Source organism: Bidens hawaiensis, unplaced genomic scaffold (genome assembly GCF_021521415.1).
Source record: "Bidens hawaiensis isolate Kalapana, Puna unplaced genomic scaffold, B.hawaiensis_p1.1 tig00033867_1, whole genome shotgun sequence".
NCBI lineage: Eukaryota > Viridiplantae > Streptophyta > Magnoliopsida > Asterales > Asteraceae > Bidens > Bidens hawaiensis.
In genome coordinates this window covers 207,072-234,165 of record NW_027495835.1, presented here as the reverse complement: position 1 = coordinate 234,165, position 27,094 = coordinate 207,072, and the positions used below count along the sequence as shown (strand labels likewise).

At 36.7% G+C, this 27,094-nt stretch overlaps 3 protein-coding genes and 1 pseudogene across 3 annotated transcripts; 3 read left to right on the top strand and 1 right to left on the bottom strand.

Annotated features, from left to right (window-relative positions):
- Positions 1 to 431: 431 nt before the first annotated feature.
- On the top strand, positions 432 to 2,940 carry LOC143585502 (uncharacterized). The gene is made up of 6 exons (XM_077067276.1): positions 432 to 1,008; positions 1,085 to 1,207; positions 1,303 to 1,449; positions 1,537 to 1,650; positions 1,749 to 2,176; positions 2,263 to 2,940. Exons 1-6 carry the CDS (start codon positions 432 to 434, stop codon positions 2,938 to 2,940), a joined length of 2,067 nt encoding a protein of 688 aa, XP_076923391.1.
- Positions 2,941 to 13,543: 10,603 nt separating this feature from the next.
- On the bottom strand, positions 13,544 to 16,173 carry LOC143585501 (uncharacterized). Its single transcript, XM_077067275.1, has 3 exons — positions 16,087 to 16,173; positions 14,548 to 15,969; positions 13,544 to 14,332 (listed from the first exon to the last, which is right to left on the bottom strand). The coding sequence occupies exons 1-3, from the start codon at positions 16,171 to 16,173 to the stop codon at positions 13,544 to 13,546; spliced, it is 2,298 nt and encodes a 765-aa protein (XP_076923390.1).
- A 227-nt stretch (positions 16,174 to 16,400) lies between these two features.
- Positions 16,401 to 22,436, top strand: LOC143585500 (uncharacterized). The gene is made up of 4 exons (XM_077067274.1): positions 16,401 to 16,571; positions 21,376 to 21,855; positions 21,952 to 22,143; positions 22,200 to 22,436. The coding sequence occupies exons 1-4, from the start codon at positions 16,401 to 16,403 to the stop codon at positions 22,434 to 22,436; spliced, it is 1,080 nt and encodes a 359-aa protein (XP_076923389.1).
- Positions 22,437 to 22,661: 225 nt separating this feature from the next.
- On the top strand, positions 22,662 to 23,207 carry LOC143585499 (secreted RxLR effector protein 161 pseudogene; annotated as a pseudogene).
- Positions 23,208 to 27,094: the final 3,887 nt, after the last annotated feature.

Below are 27,094 nucleotides of genomic sequence, written 5' to 3'. Positions count from 1 at the left end.
ACTACCAGACCAAAAGTCATTGAGATGAAAATCCCATGAGGTTTCAAAACCCTATAACACCTTAAGCATGTCCATAGTTTTGTATACAGCCTCAGACCCTGGGTTCTATAAGGAATGGACTTTTGATGTAATTAAATTGCTATAATTCGTCTATATTACAAAAGGTTACAAAGGTCCTTAATATAGCCATGTGAGAGGATCACAGAGAAACTCATGTGTCGACAACAACCAACCATATCTAAAATTACCTATGAATTTTAAATGAAAATATAATCGATTGGCTTTATTAGTGTCATCCTTAATCCCTCATTTCTTGTGGAGGATTTAGTATGCAAATCAATAAGTAGAATCAATATAATGGAATTGAAATCTTCAAACGCTATACAGATGCCAAGACAACTGAAGAATGGGCAACTTTAGATGAAATGATCATGGATGAATTCACAGTTCCACCAGAACTCAAGACATTGTTCATGAAAACAACATTGAGACAAAGAGACCTAGAGGACATCAGAAGGTGGTTACATAAAAATACAGAAAAGGGGAACTGGTCAAGTATAGAAACCATACTACCAAAGGCTCGAGTGCTAGCCGCAATGGCAATCAAGAGTGATGGCAGCCAGATGCTTCATGTTGCCGTTGGAATGGGTCATAATGATTTCCTGAAAAAATTGCTGCCGTATATAAGCGATGAAAAAATACTTGAAGAGAGACATTCTGATGGAAGCACGGCACTTCACATTGCTGCCATTGTTGGCAACAAAGATGGAGCAGAGCTCCTGGTTAAAAGGAAAAAGGTTTTGTTAAGAATCAAAGACAAAAATAATGAAGAACCATTGCAAAAAGCCTATTCTAATATGCATCTTGAAACCATTGCATATTTGTTGAAAGCTACCAAGGAGGGTGAACAAACGGAGTTGGAATCTTCAACGGTCGGCTCTGTTGATCACCGTGATGATGAAATTGGGATTCGTGTTCTTGTTAATGCGATTACTGCACAAAAATACAGTAAGTAGGCAGTATAAAACATTAAATTATGGCACATTGCTCTGAATAGTGACATTTATATTGTTTATGTTTGTAGGTTTAGCATCAGAGTTGATGCATTATTTTCCTATTTCTGCTGCAGCTAGTGAGGAAATACTCTTGGCTATAGCTAAAAGTTTTCCGAGTGATCTAAACTATGTGGAAGCACTTGTCTATCGTTGTATGCTTGTTATGCTTTCGGATATTAATCTTTTTTTATATATATTATCTCGACTGCTATTTTAAGGGTGGTGGATTTTTGTATCTCTGTTTTAGTTTTTTACTACAACTGTTGGCGTATGACACAACGAGAAGCTTTGAGGTTTAGAAGACATCTATTAAAGCTTGTATTCTTTTTATCACGTTCCTTCTCAGGGGAAGAAGTAATCGTTTGGCGTGTAATATACTCGGTGTTGCATGCAGGTAAACACCAAATTGTAAAACTAAATGTAGATATTTGAACTAAAAGCGAACTATACTTTTTTAATAGAGTTGTGTGTCCTTATGCAGTTTCATTGATGGTTACACTGGCCCTTTTAATCATAATCTCCCCAATATTAATTGTTTATTTATCATTCATTTTTCTTAGTCCCTACTGCTGGAAAGGGGCAAAGATACTGGCCGGTAAGCAAATGGAGTAAATTCAATAAAAATTTAGTATTAAATTTTATCTTAAAACAATTGATAATCAGTTAATGATCTAATAATTTTTTAACATGCAGGTCCTCCCATCAAGCATATCGAGAACAAGAAAAAGATCTGGGGTGAAGCGACAACATTTCTGAAATTGGTATGTGATAAGCTAGACAATCTGATCTCACGGCATGATCATTATGCCGGACCAATTCTTGAAGCTGCATGTCAAAATGCTTACGAAGTTGTTCAGGAGATTTTATTAAGATCACCTAAAGCAATTAATAGTAAAGATAAAAACGGGTATGACTTTATCCAATTAGCAGTAATACACCGTTCTGAGAAAGTCTACAACCTTATCTATGACATTGGGGAGCGTAAGAATCTCTATAGAACCATTGTAGATTCTTGTGAAAACAATATCTTGCACTTGGCCGGAAGACTGGCCCCTTCAAATGTACTTAGTCAGATAACAGGTGCAACACTACAACTTCAACGAGAACTTCAATGGCGTGAGGTACATATAAGAATTAAACAATTAATCGTAAGTGAATAACTAAAGTTGTTTTATAGTAGCATAACCAAGTTAAACTACAATTGTAGGAAGTGAAGAAGCTTGTCTTTCCAACATATACTACTCAAGAGAACATATACAAGCAGACACCAGATATGGTTTTCACAAGGGAACACGAGGACTTAGTGAAGAAAGGAGAGCTGTGGATGAAAACAACATCTGAGTCTTGTAGCATCACTGCTGCACTTATTATCACGATCGTATTTGCCGCTGCAATTACCGTGCCAGGTGGAAGCAATCAAGAAAAAGGGACCCCTTTGTTTAAAAAGGAAACTGCATTCATAATCTTTGCTATATCAGATGCAATCTCACTATTTTCTTCCAGTACGGCATTGCTAGTGTTCTTATCTATCCTAACAACACGTTTTGCTGAAAAAGACTTTCTAGTCAGTTTGCCAAGGAGATTGTTTATTGGTCTTTTCTCGTTATTATTATCTGCAACAGCCATGATGGTAGCCTTCAGTGCTACCTTGTTCCTTGTCTTTTGTGATAGAAAAGTATGGATGCTTGCTCCGATAAGTGGATTAGCTTTGATTCCGATTGCTTCTTTTGTTACCCTACAATTCCCCCTTATGATGGATCTTGTTCGGTCGACGTATTTACCCATATTTGGAAAACAAATGCAAAGTGATTACGAAAACGAATTGAGGAATATGCTTATGGAACACCGTATTTTTGGAATATTAGAAAACTTGAACAATAGGTGAAATATGGCACAATACCAATGTGAAGGACCCGAATAGTTATTGTGAAAAATATAAGGGTGGTATGGACGATGTTAATGCATGGTTATAGTGGAGATCTTATGTTCATGAATCAAAGTGAATTTCTTTGTGCCTAAGCTATTGTATTTATGGAGTTTATTTTATGTTTATTTTGAACTAGGTTATAAACCCATGTTATACACGAGATTGGGTACAAGAAATCTAAACCTAAGAATTTCAATTATATTTAACCTTTAAAGACTATTTTTAATTTTTTTTTCTCCTTATGTTTAAAGTTTTACTCCAATTTCAATTTTATTTGATCACATTTCAAATGGAGAAGTAAATTCACATACGTTAAACTTTTTTTCTCCAATTTAAATTTAATTTGACCACATATCATTTACTTTAAGTATAACCTTCAGAGACCAAGTATATGCTATGAATTAATTTCCCTTGAGATGCTTTTCATGCCCCGTTGTATACGGGAACTTGTACCAATTAAACCCGTAATCACTTATTTTGCATCAATATATTCACGTCAATTTTAATTTTAAAAGCAAAGAACATTATGTTTGACTTTCAAAGTCAAAGAACTTATTAGTGATCAAAATATTCAACACTCAGGAAAAAAAAAAGTTGATCTTAGCACATCACTTTTCCTTTTAAAGTAACTCGAAAAAACTGGATCTTCTTTGATAAGCGCCATACGTTTTTCAAGCTGATCCTTTGAAGTTGAGATGGATAAACTTTCAAACTTGTGAATATCCTTCATTGGCAGATAAGATCAGACATATGGGGCATTTTTCTTTCTGAATTGCCTATTCACAAAAAGTAGAATGAAATACCTGCAAAATGTGAAACGGTTTAGAGAACATTATATAACAAAATAATATATATAAATTGAAGGTATGCATAGTACAAATACAATATATCCAAAATTTTGTTCGCTTAAAACGTGAAAAAAACCGGAAAAAAAAAACAAAGGTTGAATCTGGTTCAAGAAACTAAAGCCATGCAAAATTTAACTGATATATTTTTTGTTTTAGCCGGGTGAAATGCAAAGTAGTGTAAAAAATTCCGAAATTGCCCTTGTTTGCAACCTGTTAGCAAACAAACCTAACACAACCTGAATTAAGTTGTCAAAAAGATCTGACCTGCCTCTAATTAAAACAAATCTGTCCAACATGTCTCTTTTGACCAAAACTTTGAATTTTGGCCCGAAATTAACGTGGCTCACACATTAAACCTTGTGACCAAACTGCCCCTTGAATGTAAATAGCAAATCTCTAAAAAATTTCGACAATTCAATCCTACTGCAAAATATTCTTAAATAATATTGGCCCACGACAGAACACTAACCGTAACTGAAAAAACTGAAAGTTGATAATATTCTTAACTAATATTGACCAGCAACAGAAAACGAACTGACACGTAACATGAAAAACTGAAAGTTGACCCGCTATCAAAACTATGTTCCTTGAAGCTCAAATCTGACCTGAAACGGCATTTCACTTCGACCTGTTAGGAAAATCTGTCAAAAGGTTATGAGGTGAAACCTGTTGGTAATTTCCATCGTATTAGGCCCGTCACGTGTAGGTGATCGGGTTAGATCTATTGGGTCTATGGAATTCATTAATGATGTAATGGGTTTATGGGGTTACAATTGGACTTTTATATTTGGGTTTTACTTGTTGGACAAGTTAGGGTCTCCCAATAAATACATAGCTATGTTAGGGTTATGGTATTGTGAGAGGGGTTATTGTATTCAAGTTTTGTGCTAGTTTCTTAATACGTGAGGTTTACCCTAAATATTGTGTGCTCGTTTGTGTTTCCGTTATCAATTCGTTCTTGAATTGGCATCAGAGCAAGGTTCAAGAAGACCGAGATCGGAAGACCGGCGATTGGCTTCCAGCATTCAATCGTAATCGTATTTACCAAGAAAAGAAAAAAAAAACCCACCGTCATCACACTTGTGATCGTGATCAAGAGTCAACAGAAACAAAGAAAAGGTGTTTTTTTGGCTATTTAACCCACCGTCATTCAAAGCAAAGGTGTTGCTTTGCTATTAAATAAGTGAAAAAAGAAGTTATATATTTTTCTATCATATAAAGGAAAATCGAAGCACAGTGGTTTCATTTTTCCGGTGACGAAAAAAAAAGGGAACTAAACAGGTTTTGTTTATTTTATTTTTCTTGGTTCAACAAATCGATTTAGTTTCACGGTTGGAGTTTGACGAAGAACGATGAACGATAAAGGAACAATGAAGACGAGCGGGAACCCGAATGCGTTTCAAAGTCCCATGCTTACCCCTAACAATTACACGGTATGGGCTATTCAATGAAGGTACTCTTAAACGTGCATAAGGTTTGGGATACCAATGATCTGGGTACAACTGATGACGATAAAAACAAAATAGTGATTGCGTTGATTTATCAGTCGATCCCGGAAGCAACAATCATGCAAGTGGGTAATCTTGATTCGGCCAAGGATATTTGGAACGCAATTAAGACGCGTAATCTGGGGGCTGATCGGGTTAAGGAGGCAAGATTGCAAACTCTCATGAACGAGTTTGATGGTACGAGGATGAAAGAGACGGAGACCATTGATGAGTTTGTGGCGAAACTCTCGTGTACGGCGTCGAAGGCGGCGAGTTTAGGAGAGATGATCGAGGAAACTAAGATGGTCAAGAAGTTCCTTTCAAGTCTACCCCGAAGGAAGTTTATTCAAATTGTTGCATCTCTTGAAGAAACTTTGGATCTCAAAACTGTTGGGTTTGAAGAGGTGGTGGGACGTTTAAAAGCATACGAGAAGCGGATTCGGGAAGAAGACATGCATTCCGAAACCCAAGGTAAGCTTATGTTTCAAAAGTCTGAATCCTCAAGTAGTCGGTACAATGATCGTGAGTCCACTCATGGAGGACGTGGATGTGGAGGAGGGCGAGGACGAGGTGGTCGCGGGTCGGGTCAAAACCGCGGTCATCAAGAAAACGCCATGAACCAGGAAAACCATGAACAAAAGGGCAAACCCGGGAGCTCTCAAAGGTTCAATGTTATCGATGTGATGAGTTTGGACACTTTGTCCATAAGTGTCCCAACCGAAAACAGAAAGTTCAAGGTGAAGCAAAGTTAGCTAAAGCATCCGAGATAAGGATCCTTCTCTATTTATGATGAAAAGTGTTCAAGAAACGGTGTTTTTGAATGAAAAGAAGGTTATACCCGGAAACTACGAGTCCAAAGATGGTGATGATTGGTACCTAGACAACGGTGCGAGTAACCACATGACGGGTAACATGTCTTTCTTTTCTAAACTTAACAACCGTGTCACGGGAAAGGTTAAGTTTGGTGATGACTCTTATGTTGATATAAACGGTAAGGGGTCGATTTTATTTGAGGCTAAAAGTGGTGAACATCGTTTGCTTACGGATGTTTATTTCATACCGAGTCTTCGAAGTAATATTATTAGTCTCGGTCAAGCCTCGGAACACGGGTGTGATATTCATATAAAAGATAACTACCTTACGATGCATGATGGGCAAGGTAGGTTATTGATGAAGGTGACTCGTTCCCCTAATCGGCTATACGAGATACAATTAAAGATTGGTAAACCGGTTTGTTTACTTAGCCGAATTGAAGAAACAAGTTGGTTGTGGCATACTAGGCTTGGCCACTTGAACTTTGAGTCAATAAGCCAATGGCTCGGAGGGAGATGGTTGAAGGGATGCGTGGCGTTACCCATGAAAACAAGTTATGTGAGTCTTGTTTGGTCGGGAAGCAAACGAGGCAATCCTTTCTAATTCGGCGGCGTTTAGGGCAACTCAAGCCCTAGAACTTGTGCACGGTGATCTGTGTGGATCGATTACCCATCCAACAATAGCGGGTAACAGGTACATGTTTGTTTTAATCGATGATTACTCACGATTTGTTTGGACGTATTTGTTGAAGGCTAAAGATGAGGTATTTGAAGCTTTCAAGAAGTTTAAGGAATTGGTTGAAAGTGATGTCCGGAAAAAGATCAAGACGTTTCGTACCGACCGAGGGGGTGAGTTTACCTCACATTAGTTCAACCAGTTTTCTGACATGGATGGTATTCGAAGACATCTAACGGCACCATACACACCTCAACAAAACGGGGTGGTTGAAAGACGGAACCGAACCTTATTGGAGATGACACGGAGTATGTTAAAAGCAATGGGTGTTCCGAATTACTTATGGGGTGAGGCAATCCGACGTGCAACAGATATCGAGAATCGGATTCCTACTCGTGCCTGATCGGTCGTCGTCGGACCGGTCAAAGATAAAGAAGAATGTGTTCCTAATCACCTTAAACTAGTTAAGGTAAGAAGGGTGTCGAACCACGAAGAGTTTGTGGTTGGTGATCTAAATTTAATTGATTAATAATTATGAAGCTTTTCTGAGTAGTCATATAGACCAAATATGATTTTGGTTTAAAATAAATATTTTTTTAAGTTTTAATGAAAACAAATAATAATGTGCAAGAAATAAATTTGAATTGTAAACAATGATTATGAAACGAATCAAACTCGGGTATCAAGTTCTATAAGCTATTCGGACAAGACACACTATAAAAATAAGTTCATGTAATCACAATAGTTATTTAGGTTCAATACATAATTTCCCAACGAAAAGCATCAATACTTGTCTATCTTAGGCAAATGGTGCAAGTAAACCTTCACGCAAAGAATCTTGAACAAGTATATGCAATAGAGATTAAGAACATGAATTTACCCTAACACGCATCATGGACACTAGCAACTATCGTCTTATGAGGTCAATGGTGCAAGAAATCCTTAACAACATAAGTTCATAATAATAAAAAGTCACACAATTTGTGTTCAAACCAAACGATTACATAAAATATTGTCTCAAATCATAAATGTGAAAAAACCCTAAAACTTACAAAACCCTACTGTCACATCCCGACTAGCACAATGCGGAAGCGTAAAACGGGAATGTAACAGACACCTCTGGTATCAACACATTGTTTATAAAGAAACATTACAAACTAATTTACAATTTATTACATTTCATTGTTCTATCATTGTTTTACAGTCTAGGTGATTCAAACAAAACTAGTTCGTTAACTATACGATCTTACTACTAGTATCCTTGCTTCTATTCACATAGCATCAACCACACACCTTGGGCAAGTAACAGATCACCAAATCATTCCGATTTAGGTACACCTAAAAAGCAGTTTAAACCGGGTCAACTACTAGAGTTGGTGAGTTTCACGAGTTTCAAGAAAACAGTAATGAGTATTCACAAGTCAACACTTGTAATCATGAAATAAGTATGTATGTATGTAAATGATGTAATTATGCTAAGCTACAGTGAAGCCTTGACTGTATGTGTTGCGTGCATCCATTTCCCACGCTCAATCAACCACTGTGGCCCCTTTCCGCCCACAACATGCCCTAAGTAGCTATGTCTAACACTACATAGCGTGTTGTATAATTATGGTCATGTGCAAACGGGGTAAAGTCTCAGCAATACATGCCGGCTCCGTTTGGGTTTGTCAAACCAATAGTACTATTCACAAGCCACCGTCTCGAAGTTAATCACTGTGTTAGTGGGGACTTTCGTGTGTTAGCACTTAAATAATTCACATCAATACATGTTTAACATGCTTTTCACCCCAAAAGTTCGTAAAACTGTTTAAAGAGTGGGGTCATGAAACTCACGGTTTAGTAGATAATCAGTACTGTATCAGCTCGTGGTTTGTTCGGTCCGCTATCAGTAGTTCCTATAATTAATATTATAATAATATTAATATTTTAATATTATTATAATCTCAATACTAAACTGGGCTATATAACTAATCTGGTAAATGTATTGGTTAATAAAATGATTAGGTTATAAACAAAAGGATCACATACTGGGTCCTGGATTAGCCACGGGGCCCGTTTCCGTTTATTCAGTTTGATTTAAGAAGAAACGCGCACAATCTATCCGGATTGTCCAGGTTTTTCATAGAAAATTTCGTTTTTACTTAATTAGTCCAAAAATTTAATTTTTGATCACTCTTGGTGTTTTGATATTCCCGCAGGTTCGTTAGTCGCGAACTTGCCGGTTTTTATAAAAACTGAATTTGTTTAACTTTTAAATTAGCATAATTAATTAACCGTTAATTATTAAATTATGAAAATTTAGCCACTTATCAATTAAAATATGTATATTTTTATAAAAATATTTCTGGAATTATTTACTGATTTATTAATTTATAAAATTTCATTTTATCAGCTATATTTCGCCTGAAAATTATCCGTTTACCCCAAAAAATTTCAAAAAATTCCACAAAAATTCCTGAATGCTTAATTCATGTCCCAAATCAACCTGTATCAATTCCAAAATATAAAAAGCTTGTGCGATATTCTTTTCAGCCCAAATTTGGCTATAAAAATTCACACGAACGCATATCCACAAAACACCTTTAGACTTCTCCAAATGATCCCAAAATTTATATGTGATCAAAATACATCAAATATGAGTTCCAGAAAATTTCATAATTTTTGAAGTATTTTAGCTATTTTTCCCAAATAAACGTCCCAATTCGGTAATAAATTAGCCAAATATTCTCAGATGGTCGAAAAATTACCAAATTTGAACAGGGACTCATTGACATGGTCCCTGATGTCCCTGAAAAATTTTAAGTACTAAAAATATGCACATTACAACCTTAACTTAAATAGCCCGTAAAGCGAGTGTTTCGGGATTACCTTAGCGGGTTTGGCTCGTTTTCGCTTTTCTAATCAACTTTTCAGGTTATTGTGCTCCTATGTAGGCTAGATACAAGTCCTATACCACAAACCAACAAATTTTCATCAATAGAACAGCCCTTTAACTTAGGGTTTCGGCTAGTGCACAAAAACGAACTTTTGAACTGTAAAAACGCCGTTTAAACCCTTTAATCCGTGTTTATGGCCAAAAAAACTATCAAAACAGGTTTCTTACCATGTGTATGATTAAAACATGTTTATGGACCATTTTTGGGATTTTTACATGGTTAGGAATGATTTTTAGTAATCAAGACATGTTTTTGAAGTATTTTAAGCTCCTTACCTTAGGGTTTGAAGGATTGTGTAAAATCAGGTTTAGAGCTGCTTGGACCTCAACTTCTTATCAACTAAAATGAATGATCAAGCTTACAAAACAAGTTTTATAAAAAAAATCGGGGTGGGGTGGGCTGGTCCGATCGGAAGCCATATGGGCCCACTTTGGGCCCATTTTGGCCCAAGTTTATGATTTCTCAAGCCCAAATACGAAAAGCCCAGTCCAAATTTAGTTCGGGTTTGGTTTTTGGCTGGAAAAACTTATCGGGTGCGTTAAACAGTGCGAAAACGAGTGTTTTTCAGCTAGTTTTGAGTAAAATTATAAAAACATACTATATGTTTGTAAAAATCAAAGATATTTTCACGGATCGCTTAAAACATTTCAAATAAGTGTTTGGTAAGTCTTTTTCGACTTAACGGATGATACAATGCTTGGTTTGTAACTATCTTTCGCGTTTAAAACTATAGCGGGTAGTTAAACGAGCATATTTTCGTTTAACTTGTTTGCTATCAAAATAAGGCCATATTACTAATATTTTAGCTTGTATAGATCGTATATCACTTATAGATGGCCCCTCGAGAGATCTGGGTCATAACCCAACCCGTTCGGTTAATCGTTCGTTTGTTACGCAAAAGGCGTTTATTTGCTTAATCGGTAAATACGTACTGAGGTGTACCTTGTTTTGGCTCAAATGTCACACCTACACCCGGGAATGATTAAGCTGGTGGATTAGCCGCTCATGGTTGTGGAGACCATCTTCTATATTGTTTTGCAATCTTCCCTTCAAGTGGTTGTCAAAGTGATCTCCTTTCCCCCTTGGTGTTGGGTCTCTTTAACTTGTTTTGTAACTCCCCAAAAGAAACCTCCAAAAATCAATTAATTTCTTCCCTTCTTTGAGCTTCTGTTTCATCTCCTCATGACTCCAAACTGCCGTCCACCACAAAAAAAAAAACATGCACCTTTTGTTTTATGCCAACCGAGCCTTTTTGACAAGCTTGGGCTTAACAGCTTTTCTTTTTGGGTCAAATAATGTTTCTTATGGGCTGCTCATGCTCTTATTTAATTAATTCCAATACTCTCTAAGTCTCCATGTGCTGCTTTCCAATTAATTTTCGTAAATGTGCCTGGCCACATATGTAAGTTAAATAACTCAATCATACTTTATTATTATTCAAACTTGGTGGACTTTATTGTTATTATTATTATTATGAATCATGAGCGCATCAAACTTGATCTTTCCAAGACTCCAAAGCATATTCGTAAATGTTTCTAGTTACTATCTTTAATGCTCAATGACCTGAAATATAAAAGCACGCTTGAAGTATGGTAGTTCATACAATAAACTAAATAGAAACTATAAAATAACATATATAAATACATAGTTTATACCCGATCATCACATCCCCACACTTACCATTTGCTTGCCCTCAAGCAAACTATCTTGCAACACTTACGCTTCTATCGATGGTTTATCAATTATTATCATTAATACTAGTAAGGTTGAAGATCATACCCAATTCTAAGGCTGACACTTTCAAGACTGATAACCCATCAAACAAATTTATTGATGCATTTAAAAACAATGGAACCGCCCAAACAAGTGTATTTTTTTTACGGTTAAAGCACACATGATCGCACCCCTCATAAATATATCTCTGCTCTCGGTTTAATATCTGGACCAGCAAAAAGTGTGCTAGTATCTCTCTGCCCTCTATACCGAGTATGAACACAAAGTAATAAGCTTGCAAGCCAGTCATATCTCCACCCATTAACCACCGGTTGCATAAAGACTAGGACTAAGGGTTTTGCTGTGGCTTAGGCTCGGGTATGGAATAGGAATTATTTAGTGAATTATGGTGGATGAATCCCAATTTATTCAAACAACTAAACAAAAAATTCAAAACTAATAAACTGACTGCTATTTACAACCGATACTAACTCTTTTTGAGTTTTTCTGATTTTTTTTCAACTTTTTTTCTCTCTTTTTTTTTCATTTTTTTCTTTTTTTTTTTAAGATTACTTACATCAATATATAGAAACAACTGACCCGAGACATACGTACATTGTGTATTATGCTCAATAAACTGACTATATACAATTCTAACAGACCGGATTTCATCCACATGGTTTAAAACAAAAGGCTAAGGCTAACACGGCTTGTAATGTGGGTTAATAAATGAAAGGGAAAAGACATAAATTTGGCTCCTTGGGGATAATGTAAGGTTTGGAGTATTTTTTTTAACGCCATTATATGTGGGTTTCTACAGTCCTATTTCTTCATACAGGTGGTGGTATTAAGATCTTGACATGCATATGACAAACAAGTTCTAGATATCATGAACATACTGGTTACACTCTTTATTGCACTCATATGATATGTGTATATCTATATATTATATGTGTATTATATATAAGGCAAATCTAACACACGCATGGAAGGAAATAGGCTGCCGATGTGAAACATGTGTACCCGTCCCCATGACTCGTTATCCTCATCTAAACGGTCCATTTTTATTTTTCCATTTGAAAAACATTTGATGAGAATACTTTCGAGAAGCTTAAAAATTGACCATGACCAAAGCCCTTTTACTTGGCATTAATAATATTAATTAACAATTTACATTCCGGCTTTTGCGCACATTCAAGCTACTATAAGGCAATAAAAATTTTTAATTTTCCCCCATCCCCACACTTGAGGTTAACATTGTCCTCAGTGTTAAAAATTTAGCTTATAAAAGAACATTAACGAGGACGAAGTTAAAATTTGATTGAATATATTAATTTAAAGCCGGGATGCAATGGTCACAAAAAACTTTTCAACAAAGCAATGAGTTAACAAGAATGACAAACAAAGCATGGAAATGAGAGACCTTATTTGAGCAACTTCAGTTTGTCCTAGGCTTGCGATGACTCGTCTTCTTCAAAGACTCAACTATACTCTTCAAGATTCTTAACACGTATAGAAGCATGCACGGCTAAAATCATTATCTCCATAATTCGCTTTGTTAAACGAGTTAAATCTATTAACAAGAATCTATAACACCAAATAAAATTAAAAAGGAAATAAAATTTGAAATTTTTTTTTTTGGACAGAACGTCGACCTGGCCGGGTCAAATTCCCACATGGCCGGGTGGAATTTTTTTTTTCAGATTTACCCTTTTTTGGACAGAACACCGACTCGGGCGGGTCAAATTCCCACCCGACCGGGTCAATATTTTTTTTAAGGATTCTACATTAGAAAAGAACAGCTTTTTGCAAAAACACTATAATAAAATTAAAATCCTAAAAAATATTAAAAATCTTTTTGTCTTTTTTTTAGTAGGGTTCGGTTAACCAAACGAACGCCCTTCCGCAACTTTGAACCGGACATTGTCCTCAATGTTCAATGGAGTTAGGCATTATTCACCCACGTTTACCAACTTAAACTTTTTTTTTATGTTATAAAAAAAATGCAAAGCAATTAGAGAAAAAAAACTCAAAATTTAAATATACAAAATATACAAGTATCACCATTAATTAGAAGTTGCAACATTCATGGTGGGCGAATGTGGTGCTCGCCTATAGCCTGTTCCTCAAAAGCACGCTGCCGCCAATCCGGTACGCCCGGACCCGGCCCAAACATTTTCAATCTCCATTTTGAATTATCACGTTCGGGTGGTTTCTTTTCTGCTTTCCTTCTTTTTCGCTTTCCTTGCCTTGTCACTATCTCCTCATTAATTGCACCTTTCTTTACCATCTCATCTTCTGTTTTATTTTGATCAAACCTGCCAACCACAAAACACTCCTCTTTCGTGTGATCTTTGCTCAAAGATACACACCCATCAACAATGTCCACTTTTGGGCTTTCATTGCTAATAAGAGGGTTAGTAACATTGTCAAATAATAACAACCGTTTGTTACGATTTCCAAACTTAATTCCCAAAGTCCCTTTGGCACAATCAATTACAGCTTGTGCTGTAGCGAGAAATGGTCTACCCAGTATGACGGTATGTTGTGTCAAATTCACACTCTTAGCATAGTCAAGTACCAAAAAGTCAACTGGGTAGCAAAAATCTTTCACATGAACCATCACAATAGTCACCATGCCCCGGGGAAGTGTACGAGTCTGATCAGCTAACGCCACAGTGGTGTTCGCTTTTTGTAAAGGACCGAAATTGTACTTGTCATACAAAGTTCCCGGCATGATACTAACACAAGCTCCAAGATCTAGAAGTGCCCGATCGGTTTTAAATTCTCCAATTTGTATTGATAATAAGGGCATTCCTGGATCTTGGAGCTTATTCACGGTGGTATTAGTCTCCACACTCATATCCTCCAATCCCTCTTTGGCCAGTTGTCATTTAAACATTTTTCACAAAAACAATTTTCACAAAAAGAATTTTTAGATGATGTCAATTTATTATTATTTTGTGTGATTGCTTTGTTTTCACATTCACATGCAAATTCATTATCGACACATTCCACCACCCCATCGACAAATTGTGGTGGTGGACAAACATTAGCACTAGAAATTTCAAAAAATGGAAGAAGACTTACCACATTGATGTGCACATTCTTGGAACTTGAACTTCGATGTTCCAGATTAACAGTTGTGTCACTTCGTAGCTTTCCCGTATTCTTCTTGCTTTCAGTTACTTCCTTGGCCAATTGCCCCACTTGTTTTTCCAATGCCGCTTGAGATTTCTCTTGAATCTCCATTCTTTGGGACCACTTCTTATCGGTTTCATCTTGTTTTTGTGCCATTTTTGTCAACATGGCCATCATGTCATCAAGAGTAGTAGAACTTTTTTGACTTCGCCCTTGAGTGTAGTTTCTTGATGAGTTACTTTCTCGGTTGTTGTATGAGTTTCTTTGATAATTTCCCGAGTTGTAATTATTTTGATGGCGGTTTTGATAAGAATTCCCACCTTGGCTTGACCCTTGAAAATTTGGGTTTGATTGATTTGATGCATTGCCATACCTAAAATTAGGATGGTTCCTCAACCCCGAGTGATATGCGTTGGAGTTCATGTCATAATTCTTCTCCTCTCCATACACATTATTCACCTCTTCATACGCCTCCTCATCAAATGGGAAATCAACACTCTTATGCTCTAAGTCACCACACCTTTCACACATATTGAATTTCACATATGCAACATCCTTCTTCTCCTTCTTTTTCAAGAGAGATAATTCCCGCTCTAATGATGCCAATTTCTCCTTAGTCTCATAATCCGGGTTGGATTTTGAAATAGGATGCTTAGCTCTTCGACTAGCTGATGCCTTGGCTTTGGAGCTTTGACTCATCTTCTCAAAAAATTCCCAATCTTTTTCTTCGGGTCTTGATAATAAATTACCATTACTTGTAGACTTCAAATATTTCATTTCTTCCTCGGTTAACCCATCAACGACGCACTTGACTAATTCCCACAACTCAATTTGATGATGTGGACATTTCCTCAACAACTCTTTGAAACGGGTAAACGCCTCGTGAAATAATTCGCCCGGTTGTTGTTGGAATGTTCGAATCTTCATTCGGGCTTCATCCGTCTTCGCCAAAGAATAGTATTCATCCAAAAACACTTGTTGCATTTCATCCCATGAGTGAATATTATTGGCGGGTAAAGTGACAAACCAACTCTTAGCTTTGTCTTTTAATGAAAATTGAAACAACCTCAATTTCTCTTCATCTTGATCAAGGTTTTGGTCACCAATTGTGCCACAAATGGCGGAGAAATCGGACAAATGTGTGTATGGTTCCTCGGTGTCCATACCATGAAAATGTGGAACAACATTTATGTAATTGGGTTTTGATTTAAATGCTCTTGTACCCGGTCTTGGTGGAGCAATAGGTGAAGTATTATCCGAAATAGCCAGTGTAAACCGACCATTAACTCCATGAACCGGTGCCACATGATGTCTTCTTTGAAACTGTGGATGGTTGTTGATTGGAACACCATGTTGGAATTGATTTTGGCCCTTCCGTTTGGATTAGGAAACCGTTCAAAAAGATTATTGTTGTTGATGTTGATCCGGTTTCCTCTCCGATTATTGTTTGGAGGGATATTATCAAACCCGTATCCGCATACTCATTACCATTCCATTCCCCATAATTGTTGCTTTGCTCATACCCATCTTCATGGTTATATTCCCCCTCGACATCATTAAAATCTTCATTTCCATAATTATCCGCATACCCAAACTCGTCACCATCATCATTGTAACCCGTGTCTCCCGGGTGTAATGTGTGGATCCTAACATTATCCTCTTCATAATTTTCTTCACAATTGTTGGGAAAAAGGTTTTGTTGGGGAGGAGTTTGGTGTTGTGGGCTTCTTTGGTTGTTATTGAGATTTGGATTTTGGTTTCGGTTGGAATTTCGGTTTTGATTAGAGTTGTGGTTTGGATTAATGGGCATCGGTGGAGTGGGTGGTCTACGGTTATTGCCAATTGAACGGTTGCTCATCTTTGTAGGTTCGGGTGAAATGGGTTGCAAGTTTTGTTGTCGGTTTCGGTTTTGTCTTGCTAAACGCTCAATTTCTGGTTCAAATGCTAAGGGTGAATTCCTTGTTGTCAATCGGGTACGCATGCACTTTCTATCACCTACACATGTAACAAACCTAGTGTAAACGAGGAAAAGACCAAAAAAAAAATAATAAATAAATAAAACAAAATAATTAAATAGATAATCACTAATAAAAAAATTAACTAAATTTAAAAACACCAAGCGCACAATCTCCTCGGCAACGGCGCCAAAATTTGATCGGTCGTCGTCGGACCGGTCAAAGATAAAGAAGAATGTGTTCCTAATCACCTTAAACTAGTTAGGGTAGAAGGGTGTCGAACCACGAAGAGTTTGTGGTTGGTGATCTAAATTTAATTGATTAATAATTATGAAGCTTTTCTGAGTAGTCGTATAGACCAAATATGATTTTGGTTTAAAATAAATATATTTTTAAGTTTTAATGAAAACAAATAATAATGTGCAAGAAATAAATTTGAATTGTAAACAATGATTATGAAACGAATCAAACCCGGGTTTCAAGTTCTATAAGCTATTAGGACAAGACACGCTATAAAAATGAGTTCATTTAATCACAATAGTTATTTAGGTTCAATACATAATTTCCCAACGAAAAGCATCAATACTCGTCTATCTTAGGCAAATGGTGCAAGTAAACCTTCACGCAAAGAATCTTGAACAAGTATATGCAATATAGATTAAGAACATGAATTTACCCTAACACGCATCATGGACACTAGAAACTATCATCTTATGAGGTCAATGGTGCAAGAAATCCTTAACAACATAAGTTCATAATAATAAAAAGTCACACAATTCATGTTCAAACTAAACGATTACATAAAATATTGTCTCAAATCATAAATGTGAAAAAACCCTAAAACTTACAAAACCCTACACCCGGGAATGATTAAGGGTGGATTAGCCGCTCATGGTTGTGGAGACCATCTTCTATATTGTTTTGCAATCTTCCCTTCAAGTGGTTGTCAAAGTGATCTCCTTTCTCCCTTGGAGTTAGGTCTCTTTAACTTGTTTTGTAACTCCCCAAAAGAAACCTCCAAAAACCAATTAATTTCTTCCTTCTTTGAGCTTCTGTTTCATCTCCTCGTGACTCCAAACTGCCGTCCACCCCAAACAAAAGCATGCACCCTTTTGTTTTATGCCAACCGAGCCCTTTTGACAAGCTTGGGCTTAACAACTTTTCTTTTTGTAACTCCCGTTAATTTTCGGTTAAAAGATTTAAAGCTTGTAAAATATGCATATTTCTCGGGAATTGAATCAACACTCCTCGGAAACCTTCTCATTATCCCGGTACGTTAATTTATTTAAGTTTTCAACCAAGATGTTAATCCTTTATAATTGGAGGGGCTTGAGGGTAAGATTTTTATAACAAAATAAACAAACCCTAAACCCCCCCCCCCATTCCCTTGTCCGATCGGCAGCCTACTCCAGCCTCCCCACCGTCGTTTTTCTTTTGTGAAGCCATGATTAAGGTCTAAAACTTCAATTGAAGGTTATTTCTATGTTTCCCCAAGTCTCTTACACCTTAATTGATCATATTAACGCGCTTATTGGTCGTTAGGGTTGAGTTTTGGTTATAACGATTTCTGACAGATTCGTACTCGTTTATTGTTCGGTCTATAACTTGACGAAATTTTATTGTTTTTGATCGATTCTTGTTTCTATGTTGTTCTAATTTGAGTCTAGTTTCCAGAAAGGTATAATATGTAATTTTTGGACGAGATTTGAATGGTTTTTATGATTTTATAAGATCAAGTGTCAAAGCTGATTCGGGATGACGGATTCTGGTCTGTCTTCCCGACATCATCACTCTTTTTTGACAAATCAAAATTGGTTGGTTCCACTACTGGAAGTTATTATTTTGAATTAGAAACCAAACCCAATTAGAATCGTTTAATTTGGCTGGGTAATGATTTTTATAAAAATAAAACCATTTTGTTGCGCATTGAAATAGCTGCACATACCTTTCTGTGTTGGAGGAATTTTTATGATTTTTGTGTCCACTAGAAAAATATAATAAAAATACTTTTATAAACCTAAGACACTTATTAAAGTCTGGTAAAAATTTAATAATTTATTTCAAAGTTTATACTATGTAATTAAATGCATCTTCGCATGCTAAAATCCGCACGTTATATTTGTTATTGATCGATAGGTTTGTTTTAGGCTTAACCGGTGGATGTTCAATTGTGTTCTTGTCGGGGCTGTTTGAAGTGAGTTTTTGCACCAACATCTTCCTAGGTATGTCTAGTATTACATAATTTAAAATCATGTCCTTTGGTGTTCGTTTGTTTGGTCAACTAGTTGTTGTTTGAAAGATAGTTTTTGGTTGACTAGAAAGGTAGATTGTCGCGTTTAATGCGAGGGATGAAGTAAGTGATGAACAATTCAGTTCGGATAGCTTCGGTTTAATGTACGGGCTGTTGGAAAATGATTTTTATAACTATTGGGTTGAATTGGTTGTCGGTTACTTAAACGGATCGGTACAATGCGCATTTGCGTTTATTGAATAGTCAGTGCATTGTACTTGCGAGTTACCGACCCATTTGACTCGCGTAGCGTCATGTGGACTTATGGGCTGTGAATTTATCAAATTGGGTCCACACGGGGCTGAGTTGGATGTTAAGTGCCTAAGCAACTCTTAAACGCGCATATTCGTCTTCCCTAGCACTTTCGGGGGTAATTTGGGAATTCTTTATTCCCAGGAGTATCTAAGGGTCGTGTTGGTAAATATAAGGCCCCGGGGGCTGTTATTATTGAAAGTGGTAAGGAAGGGGCTTAGGTAACTCAAACCATGTTAGAACACCTCGTAGGATAAACGAGTCGGTACGGTTTAGTTAGTAATCTTTGTGTGCAATCCGACAGGTTGTGAATTGCGGATTTGATTAGAGGTTCTCTAGCTCGTTGTTGATTGTGTGCCTCGTGTCAGGTGAGTTCATGATGCCCCTTTTTTTAACTCTTTTTACGTTTTGGGCTGGCATACACACTCAATTACAGTTTTACCCGATTTTACTCGTTAAAATAATTTGAAGGTCATTGTATTGTTTTGATAATGTTTGTGCAATTATGAAAATCCAGTGTGAGTTATATTCTGTGCCTTAGGATATTTTAGACTCGTTTGGTCATAAATTCATTAAGGTTATATACCTAGTTATGGACTAGACTCGAGGATGTTAATAGGCTTGGTAGTAACTAAATACGAGTAGACCTATTTACTTAGTTCATGTGTTGAACTAATTATTATATATTACCTTATGGCCCATAGGCTTACTTGTAATATGGTATATTTTGAGATGATATATATATATATATGTATATATATATATATGTATGTATGTATGTGCATGTGTTACCCTAACGCCTATGATTAGTGATGTTAGTTAGCCATTCGTGACTAAGGATGCCTTACTTATGATATGGTATATTTTGGGATTATATATATATATGAGTATGTGTTACCTTATAGCCTACGGTTGGTGATGACATTTAGTTCCTTGTGACTAAGAATGATATGAGTAGGCTTATTGATGTGTGTGTGCATGGTGATTACGGCCGGGTCAAATATATTACTCGGGTTTTCAAATCCTGTGGTGGAGAGGCCCGTGTGGCATAATCATCATTTTGGCAGGTCAAATATATTACTCGGCATTTAAAATCCCGTGGTGAATAGGCCCGTTGTATGTTAAACTGTGATTGGGTCAAATACATTACTCGGGTTGTACTCGTGGTGGAGAGGCCCGTATCACGTGTTTGGATGTGTAAGCTGTGACCGAGTCAAATATATTACTCGGGTTTGACTTGTGGTGGAAAGGCTCGTGTCAGGTGCTTAGGTCTTCCCGCGTCCGGTTAAAATATATTACTCGAGTCTTGACTCGTGGTGGAGAGGCCCGTGTACGTGTGTTCGACGATTTATGTATTATTTGGTGAACTAAATTTATGTATTTTATTATTATCCTCTCTTCTGTTTCGAGCTATAACTTTGAAATAAAGTATTAATATTGTTTATGAAAACTTGAACTCACTCAGCTCTAGCTGACTTTGTGTGTATGTTAGATTGACTTTCAGGTTAAAGAGTGGATGTTACCGCTTGGACATGCTGGATGCTACTCGGAGTTGAAGGCATTTCTAGATGAGGACTTTAAAATAAAACAAACACTTCACTTTATATTCAGTTTTGGGATTTTAGATACTTAACTTTTTCCCACTGTTTTTCATTTGGTATTTTTCCGGTTTTGGGAATTTTTGATGCTTATGAATTTCCGCTGTTAAATTACTCTGAAATGGTTTTAAATAAAATCAAACGTTTGGTTTTAAATATTTGGTGAAATTGTGGATGTGATTACCAAGTGTAGGATTCCCGGGATTCGGGGTCTTATACTTTTTGGGTCAAATAATGTTTCTTATGGGCTACTCATGCTCTCATTTAATTAATTCCAATACTCTCCTAGTCTCCATGTGCTGCTTTCCAATTAATTTTTGTAAATGTGTCTGGCCACGTATGTAAGTTAAATAACTCAATCATACTTTATTATAATTCAAACTTGGTGGACTTTATTGTTATTATTATTATTATTATTATTATGAATCATGAGCGCATCAAACTTGACCTTTCCAAGACTCCAAAGCATGCTCGTAAATGTTTCTAGTTACTATTGTTAATGCTCAATGACCTGAAATATAAAAGCACGCTTGAAGTATAGTAGTTCATACAATAAACTAAATAGAAACTATAAAATAACATATATAAATACATAGTTTATACCCGACCATCAGTGCCCTAAAGGAGAAAACGCCATACGAGATGTTAAATCAAAAGAAACTGAATATTGCTCATCTTAAAGTATTTGGTTGTGGCATATGCAAAGATAGTGGGCACTCACTTGAAAAAACTCAATGATCGTGTGAGGAGTTTAGTGCATATCGGAGTCGAAACCGGATCCAAAGCTTACCGGTTGTTCGATCCGAATACCCAGAAGGTTGTGATAGCTTGTGATGTGGTTTTTCACGAGAAGAAGACGTGGGTTTGGTCTAACTCGGGTCAAAACAATGAAGAAACAGAGCTAGCACTGGGTTTATTTTGGGTTGATTGGAATGGGGTTGTTGATACCGGAGTTGGGCAAGTTGTAACCGAGCTTATGGGAAGCGACAGCATTAGCGACGAAAATTCAGCTTTGTCGCCAAATTCAGCTACGGAATCAGCGACAGCTTTTGTCGCTAATTTAGACAGCCCATCAATACCTTTAGCGACAGATTCTGATGCTCTGGTCGCTAATTCTAGCAACTCAGCAACCTCGTCAGCGGCACCAGCAGCAATTGGTTTAGTGACAACAGCACTTGATGAACCAGAAATTAACCTACGACGATCTACACGTGTTCCGATCGCACCGGTTAAGTTCAATGATTATGTCCTATGTTAGGAAGTGGAGGAGGACATTGAACTTCTTTTGTTAGAGAAAGGTGAACCAAGGAATTTTGGTGAAGCAAAATCCAAACCGGAGTCGATAAAGGCTATGCAAATGGAACTCGAATCCATTAAAAGAAACGACACATGGAAGTTGACTGAGTTACTGAGAGGGGCTAAAGCTATCGTATTGAAGAGGGTTTTCAAGGTAAAAAGAAATGCAGATAGTTCAATTAATAAATAAAAGCAAGACTCGTGGCAAAGGGTTATGTGCAACAACCCGGAGTCGATTTTGACGAGGTCTTTGCTCCAGTGGCGAGACTTGAAACCATACGTATGCTCATTGCAATTGCAGTTACTGAAGGATGGCAATTACATCATTTGGATGTAAATTCAGCATTTTTACATGGGGAGCTACAAGAAGAGGTCTTTGTTTCTCAACCAGATGGGTTTGTTAAAGCCGGGGAGGAAAATAAGGTCTACAAGCTAACCAAGGCTTGATACGGTTTGAGACAAGCACCGAGGGCATGGAATACCAAGCTTGATTGTATTTTAACGGGTTTGAAATTTGTGAGGTGCTCGAAAGAACAAGCGGTGTATCGGAGATTGATCGGAACCGACATTATTATTGTCGGCGTGTATGTCAATGATTTGGTCGTTACGGGTTCGAACAACGATCACATTAATCAGTTCAAACTTGCTATGTCCAAGAAGTTTGAAATGTGAATGCTCACTTACTATCTCGGAATCGAAGTCTCACAGTTGGAGAATGAGATTCAAATCAATCAAAGTGCTTATGCTCGACGGTTATTGAAAGTAGCCGGGATGGAGGATTGCTATCCAAAAAGTGTACCCATGGATCCTAATGTTAAATTGTCTAAAGCCGATGATGATGTTGATGTAGATGCAACGGAGTACCGAAAGTTGGTTGGGTGTCTTCGTTACTTGGTAAACACTCGACCTGATTTGGTGTTTTCGGTTGGCATGGTTAGTAGATATATGAAAACTCCAAAGAAGTCTCACTTAGAAGTAATTAAACAAATTCTTCAGTTTATTCAAGGAAATGTTGAATGGGAGATCAGGTATAAACGAGGTGGATCAAAGGAGTTGATCGGGTACAGTGATAGTAGCCATAACATTGATGAAGATGATGGAAGAAGCACTACCGGTCATGTGTTCTATTATGGGGGAGCTCCGGTTTCTTGGTGCTCACAAAAGCAATGCACCGTAGCACTTTCATCATGCGAGGCAGAGTACATGGCGGCGAGTTAAGCTACGGGACAAGCCGAATGGTTAGGTGAACTGTTGGCAGAATTGACCGGAAGGAGATTGCAAAAAGTGATGTTAGTGATTGATAACAGATCGGCGATTGCCTTGGTTAAAAATCTTGTTTTTCATAGTCGGAGCAAGCACATAAAGTCCCGATTTCACTATATACGGTTGTGTGTGGAGCGGAATGAGTTAGCGGTGGAGCACATTAGTGGCAAGGAACAACGAGCTGACATTCTTACGAAAGCACTTGCGAGAATCAAGTTTGACGAGATGAGAAGATTGCTCGGTGTTGAAGATCTCCTAGTTTCGAGTTGGAAATTAGGGGTGATTGTTGGTAATTTCCATCGTATTAAGCCCATCATATGTAGATGACCGGGTTAGACCTATTGGGCCTACGGAATTCATTAATGATGTAATGGGTTTATGGGGTTACAGTTGGGCTTTTATATTTGGGCTTTACTTGTTGGACAAGTTAGGGTCTCCCTATAAATACATAGCCATGTTTGGGTTATGGTATTGTGAGAGGGGTTATTGTATTCAAGTTTTGTGTGCTAGTTTCTTGAGTATAATAATACGTGAGGTTTACCCTAAATATTGTGTGTTCGTTTGTGTTTCCATTATCAATTCGTTCTTGAAAACCACCAGAGAGTTTTGCTCGAAAGGACCATAGTGGTGTTAGCCACCACATTCTCTCTCTAGCAAAGAGGGTTCCGTCTAACTAAGCCAAGATTTTGAATATTGGAGACGATTTGGTGGGTTTAATTGGGGAGAGATGTTAATCAGAGGTTGAAGGAGCTAGGGGCGGTGGTGTAGTGGTGGGTGGTTGGTTGGGGTTGGTGGGCGATGGCAGGTGCTGGTGGCAGAAGGTGGTGGTGCTATGGTGGAACATGGTTGCTTGGACTTATATGTTGCTAGTCGATTTAAATATGATGCTATTTGTCATGTCTTAATTCACATTAAAAATTCTATTTTTGTTGTTAAAATCATTTTTAGTTATCGGCTATTATAATATTTTTTTTAATAAAATTGATTAAATGACCAATTTGCTCTCAGTAAAGCAAATAACCTGACTTAATGACAAAAAATAATTGAGTTTGGGCATGATAATTGATGTTGGATTTAGAACATAAAGTACAAAACAGATTAATTTTAAAGATAAAATACAAGCAAGGAAATTTACTACCAACATAATAAACAATATCTCAATATTTGTAATTCAGTCTAAATTTTTCTATAATCTCTTACATTCAACTCTCCATCTTCATCTCTATCCTACTCAAAAGCACTTATTTTATTAGTTACAACAAAATATGAGCTGCTATTCATACACCCTCAAGGTTTAATTAGAGATGGTGTGTGTAAAAGAAAAATTGTATGTAAAAAGGGTGTACGAAAAACAAAAAGGGTATTTGAATAGACAATGGTTTCTATAAACCTTTCTCAATTGTAGAGATTCTAATGTAGTAGTGTTTTAGTCGTTTTCTCTGTTTTCATATATATTATACTAAGTTATTGACCCGTGTGCGACACAGACGGAAATATAAAAATCGTCAATTAAACAAATGTACACTTTCAAACGACAACGTATTTTTTAATATGTTTTTTGATACGACAACATGATTTATGATATTTACAAGTCATATTTAAACGAAAATATAATATTGAAAGACATAAACTTACAAAAAAATGACATTACATAGTAAATGTTTACGAACAAAATTAAAAAAAAACATATATTTAATAAACTACTAAATATTTCCTTATAAACCATATTTGTTATTTTGTTTGTAACTTTATATTGCTTTTTAGCATTTTAAGCTCGTCTTTGCTCCTTACTTTCTATAAAGCTACATATAGTTGATCATGTGCAAAAACCGGGTCTTTCAAATATGTGTCAACACTTGCTAGAGACTGACATGGACTTTTGTATGATGGTCATTAAAAAAACTGCAATGGAAAACTGTCTTCTCTTAAACTTAAACAAAAGTAAATAATCTTATAAAAAAGTAATGTAGTTTTTGAAACTAAAAAAATATACACAAATTATGACCGAGGTTGAAAAAAAATAAATTTTAAGTCTTAAATTTATAAATAGAAAAATAATAGTTAAAAAAGATAAGCACGTATCTGGTTGAATAGAGTTTAATAATATGATATAAATATATGTGATATAACATGAACCAAAAGTCATAGAATATAAAATAATTGTATTGACACAAAAATGAGCACCTAACCAAAATACTACTGGTTTGACGTTGTGTTGGTAACTTTTCCATCTTTAGCAAACAAGAGATTCTTGGTATATAAGAGTTGGTACACATAATTGTGAGAGCGTATATGGATCTAGATCTTGTGATTACATCGTTGTTCATGTTGATTCGTTATACGATTAGGCTATGGTTACGTTAGTAGGTGTAGTGTGTGTATTGAGATGGCAATCGGACAGAGTAACGAGAGGATAGATGGAAATAATCAGAACTGTTATAAAGTAATACATTACAGGGGGTATATATAGGAGATGACCCTATTCGTTAAGATAAGCTTAACGAATAAACATGCTTATTCGTTACAATTACTTTAACAAATAGGTCATTCGTTACAATTACTTTAACGAATAAACATGCTTATTCATTAGTACATTAAATGATAGCGAATGGCCCTCATTCGTTATCTCATTCGTTAAACAAGGTTAACGAATGAGCTTACATTTAGACGAATGTGTTACATTCATTACGGGGTAACGAATGTAACTCACAATTGAGCGAATGGCCTTTTTACCATAATTACATTATAACCCCTATACTTTAATCTATTACATTAATAACCCTGATAAAGATCGAGACGTACAAAACATGCATCAACAAACTCCCCCTCATCTCGAGCTATTTATCTTTCATCTCTGGAACATCTTGGTCTTCCAATCAACACAAGTGTGAATCTTGTATGCGTAACAGACTCTAACAACCTTCTGAAATTGCATAGCAAGCTCGTAGTCGCTTACATTAGCAAACCTGATCTGACTTGTAAATAACGCATCATTGTCAGATTCAGATAAATTAACCAGCAACAATGGATCAATAACACGGATCGTCTTTGTTTTAAGCCATGACCGAATACAATAATTGCTTCACCTATATGATTGTCGTAGTACCAATAATTAAACAGAGGTGAACAAACTCTGAGGAAATGTCTTCATTGGAACCCTCTTCATCATCTTTGGCGGCTTGACTTGTAATATCATCTTCCTCCAACCTGTGCGTATATCAATCTCATCGATATACTTGTAAGTAGGCACCTGTGGCTTGAGGAACTTGAAACCGAAACGGGTTTCATGTAATAAGTGCTTATGGAACCACCCAGCCCACTGGTCGTTCCCATGATTAACGAACGGTCTGTTTGCTAGTGTTCTCATATCCCCTCTGGGCATAGATAAGATATCGTGTGGGCGCTTGAAGTAATAAATACCGTGTTCCCATTTCATGATATATACCTTAAGATCTGAATCATACTGCCATGCCATCAAATCACCCCTCACATCTTTAGCTGGCTTGTACTTCTTCATTTGGTATGCTGATGCTCGAGCCATTTTAACTTTGACTTTTTCTCGTTCGTGATAACGAAAAGTCTCGATCATCTTGTTCATCTTTGCAACATTATGTTCAAACATACCATCCAAAGCACGTTTACGCTTTTTCTCAGTAGCAGCGACATGACTTGTTCCAGCAGCTTTAAATTTATCTTTCTCTTCTTGCAAACGACGTTCTGCTGCATCAAAATGCTCAGTAGTGAAAAACGGAATACCTGAGTCGTTGTTGTTGTCGGTGTAGAACTCAGGGTACTCCTCAGCAGTAACATCTTCTACCTCCACTTCATCAAAATCAGGTACA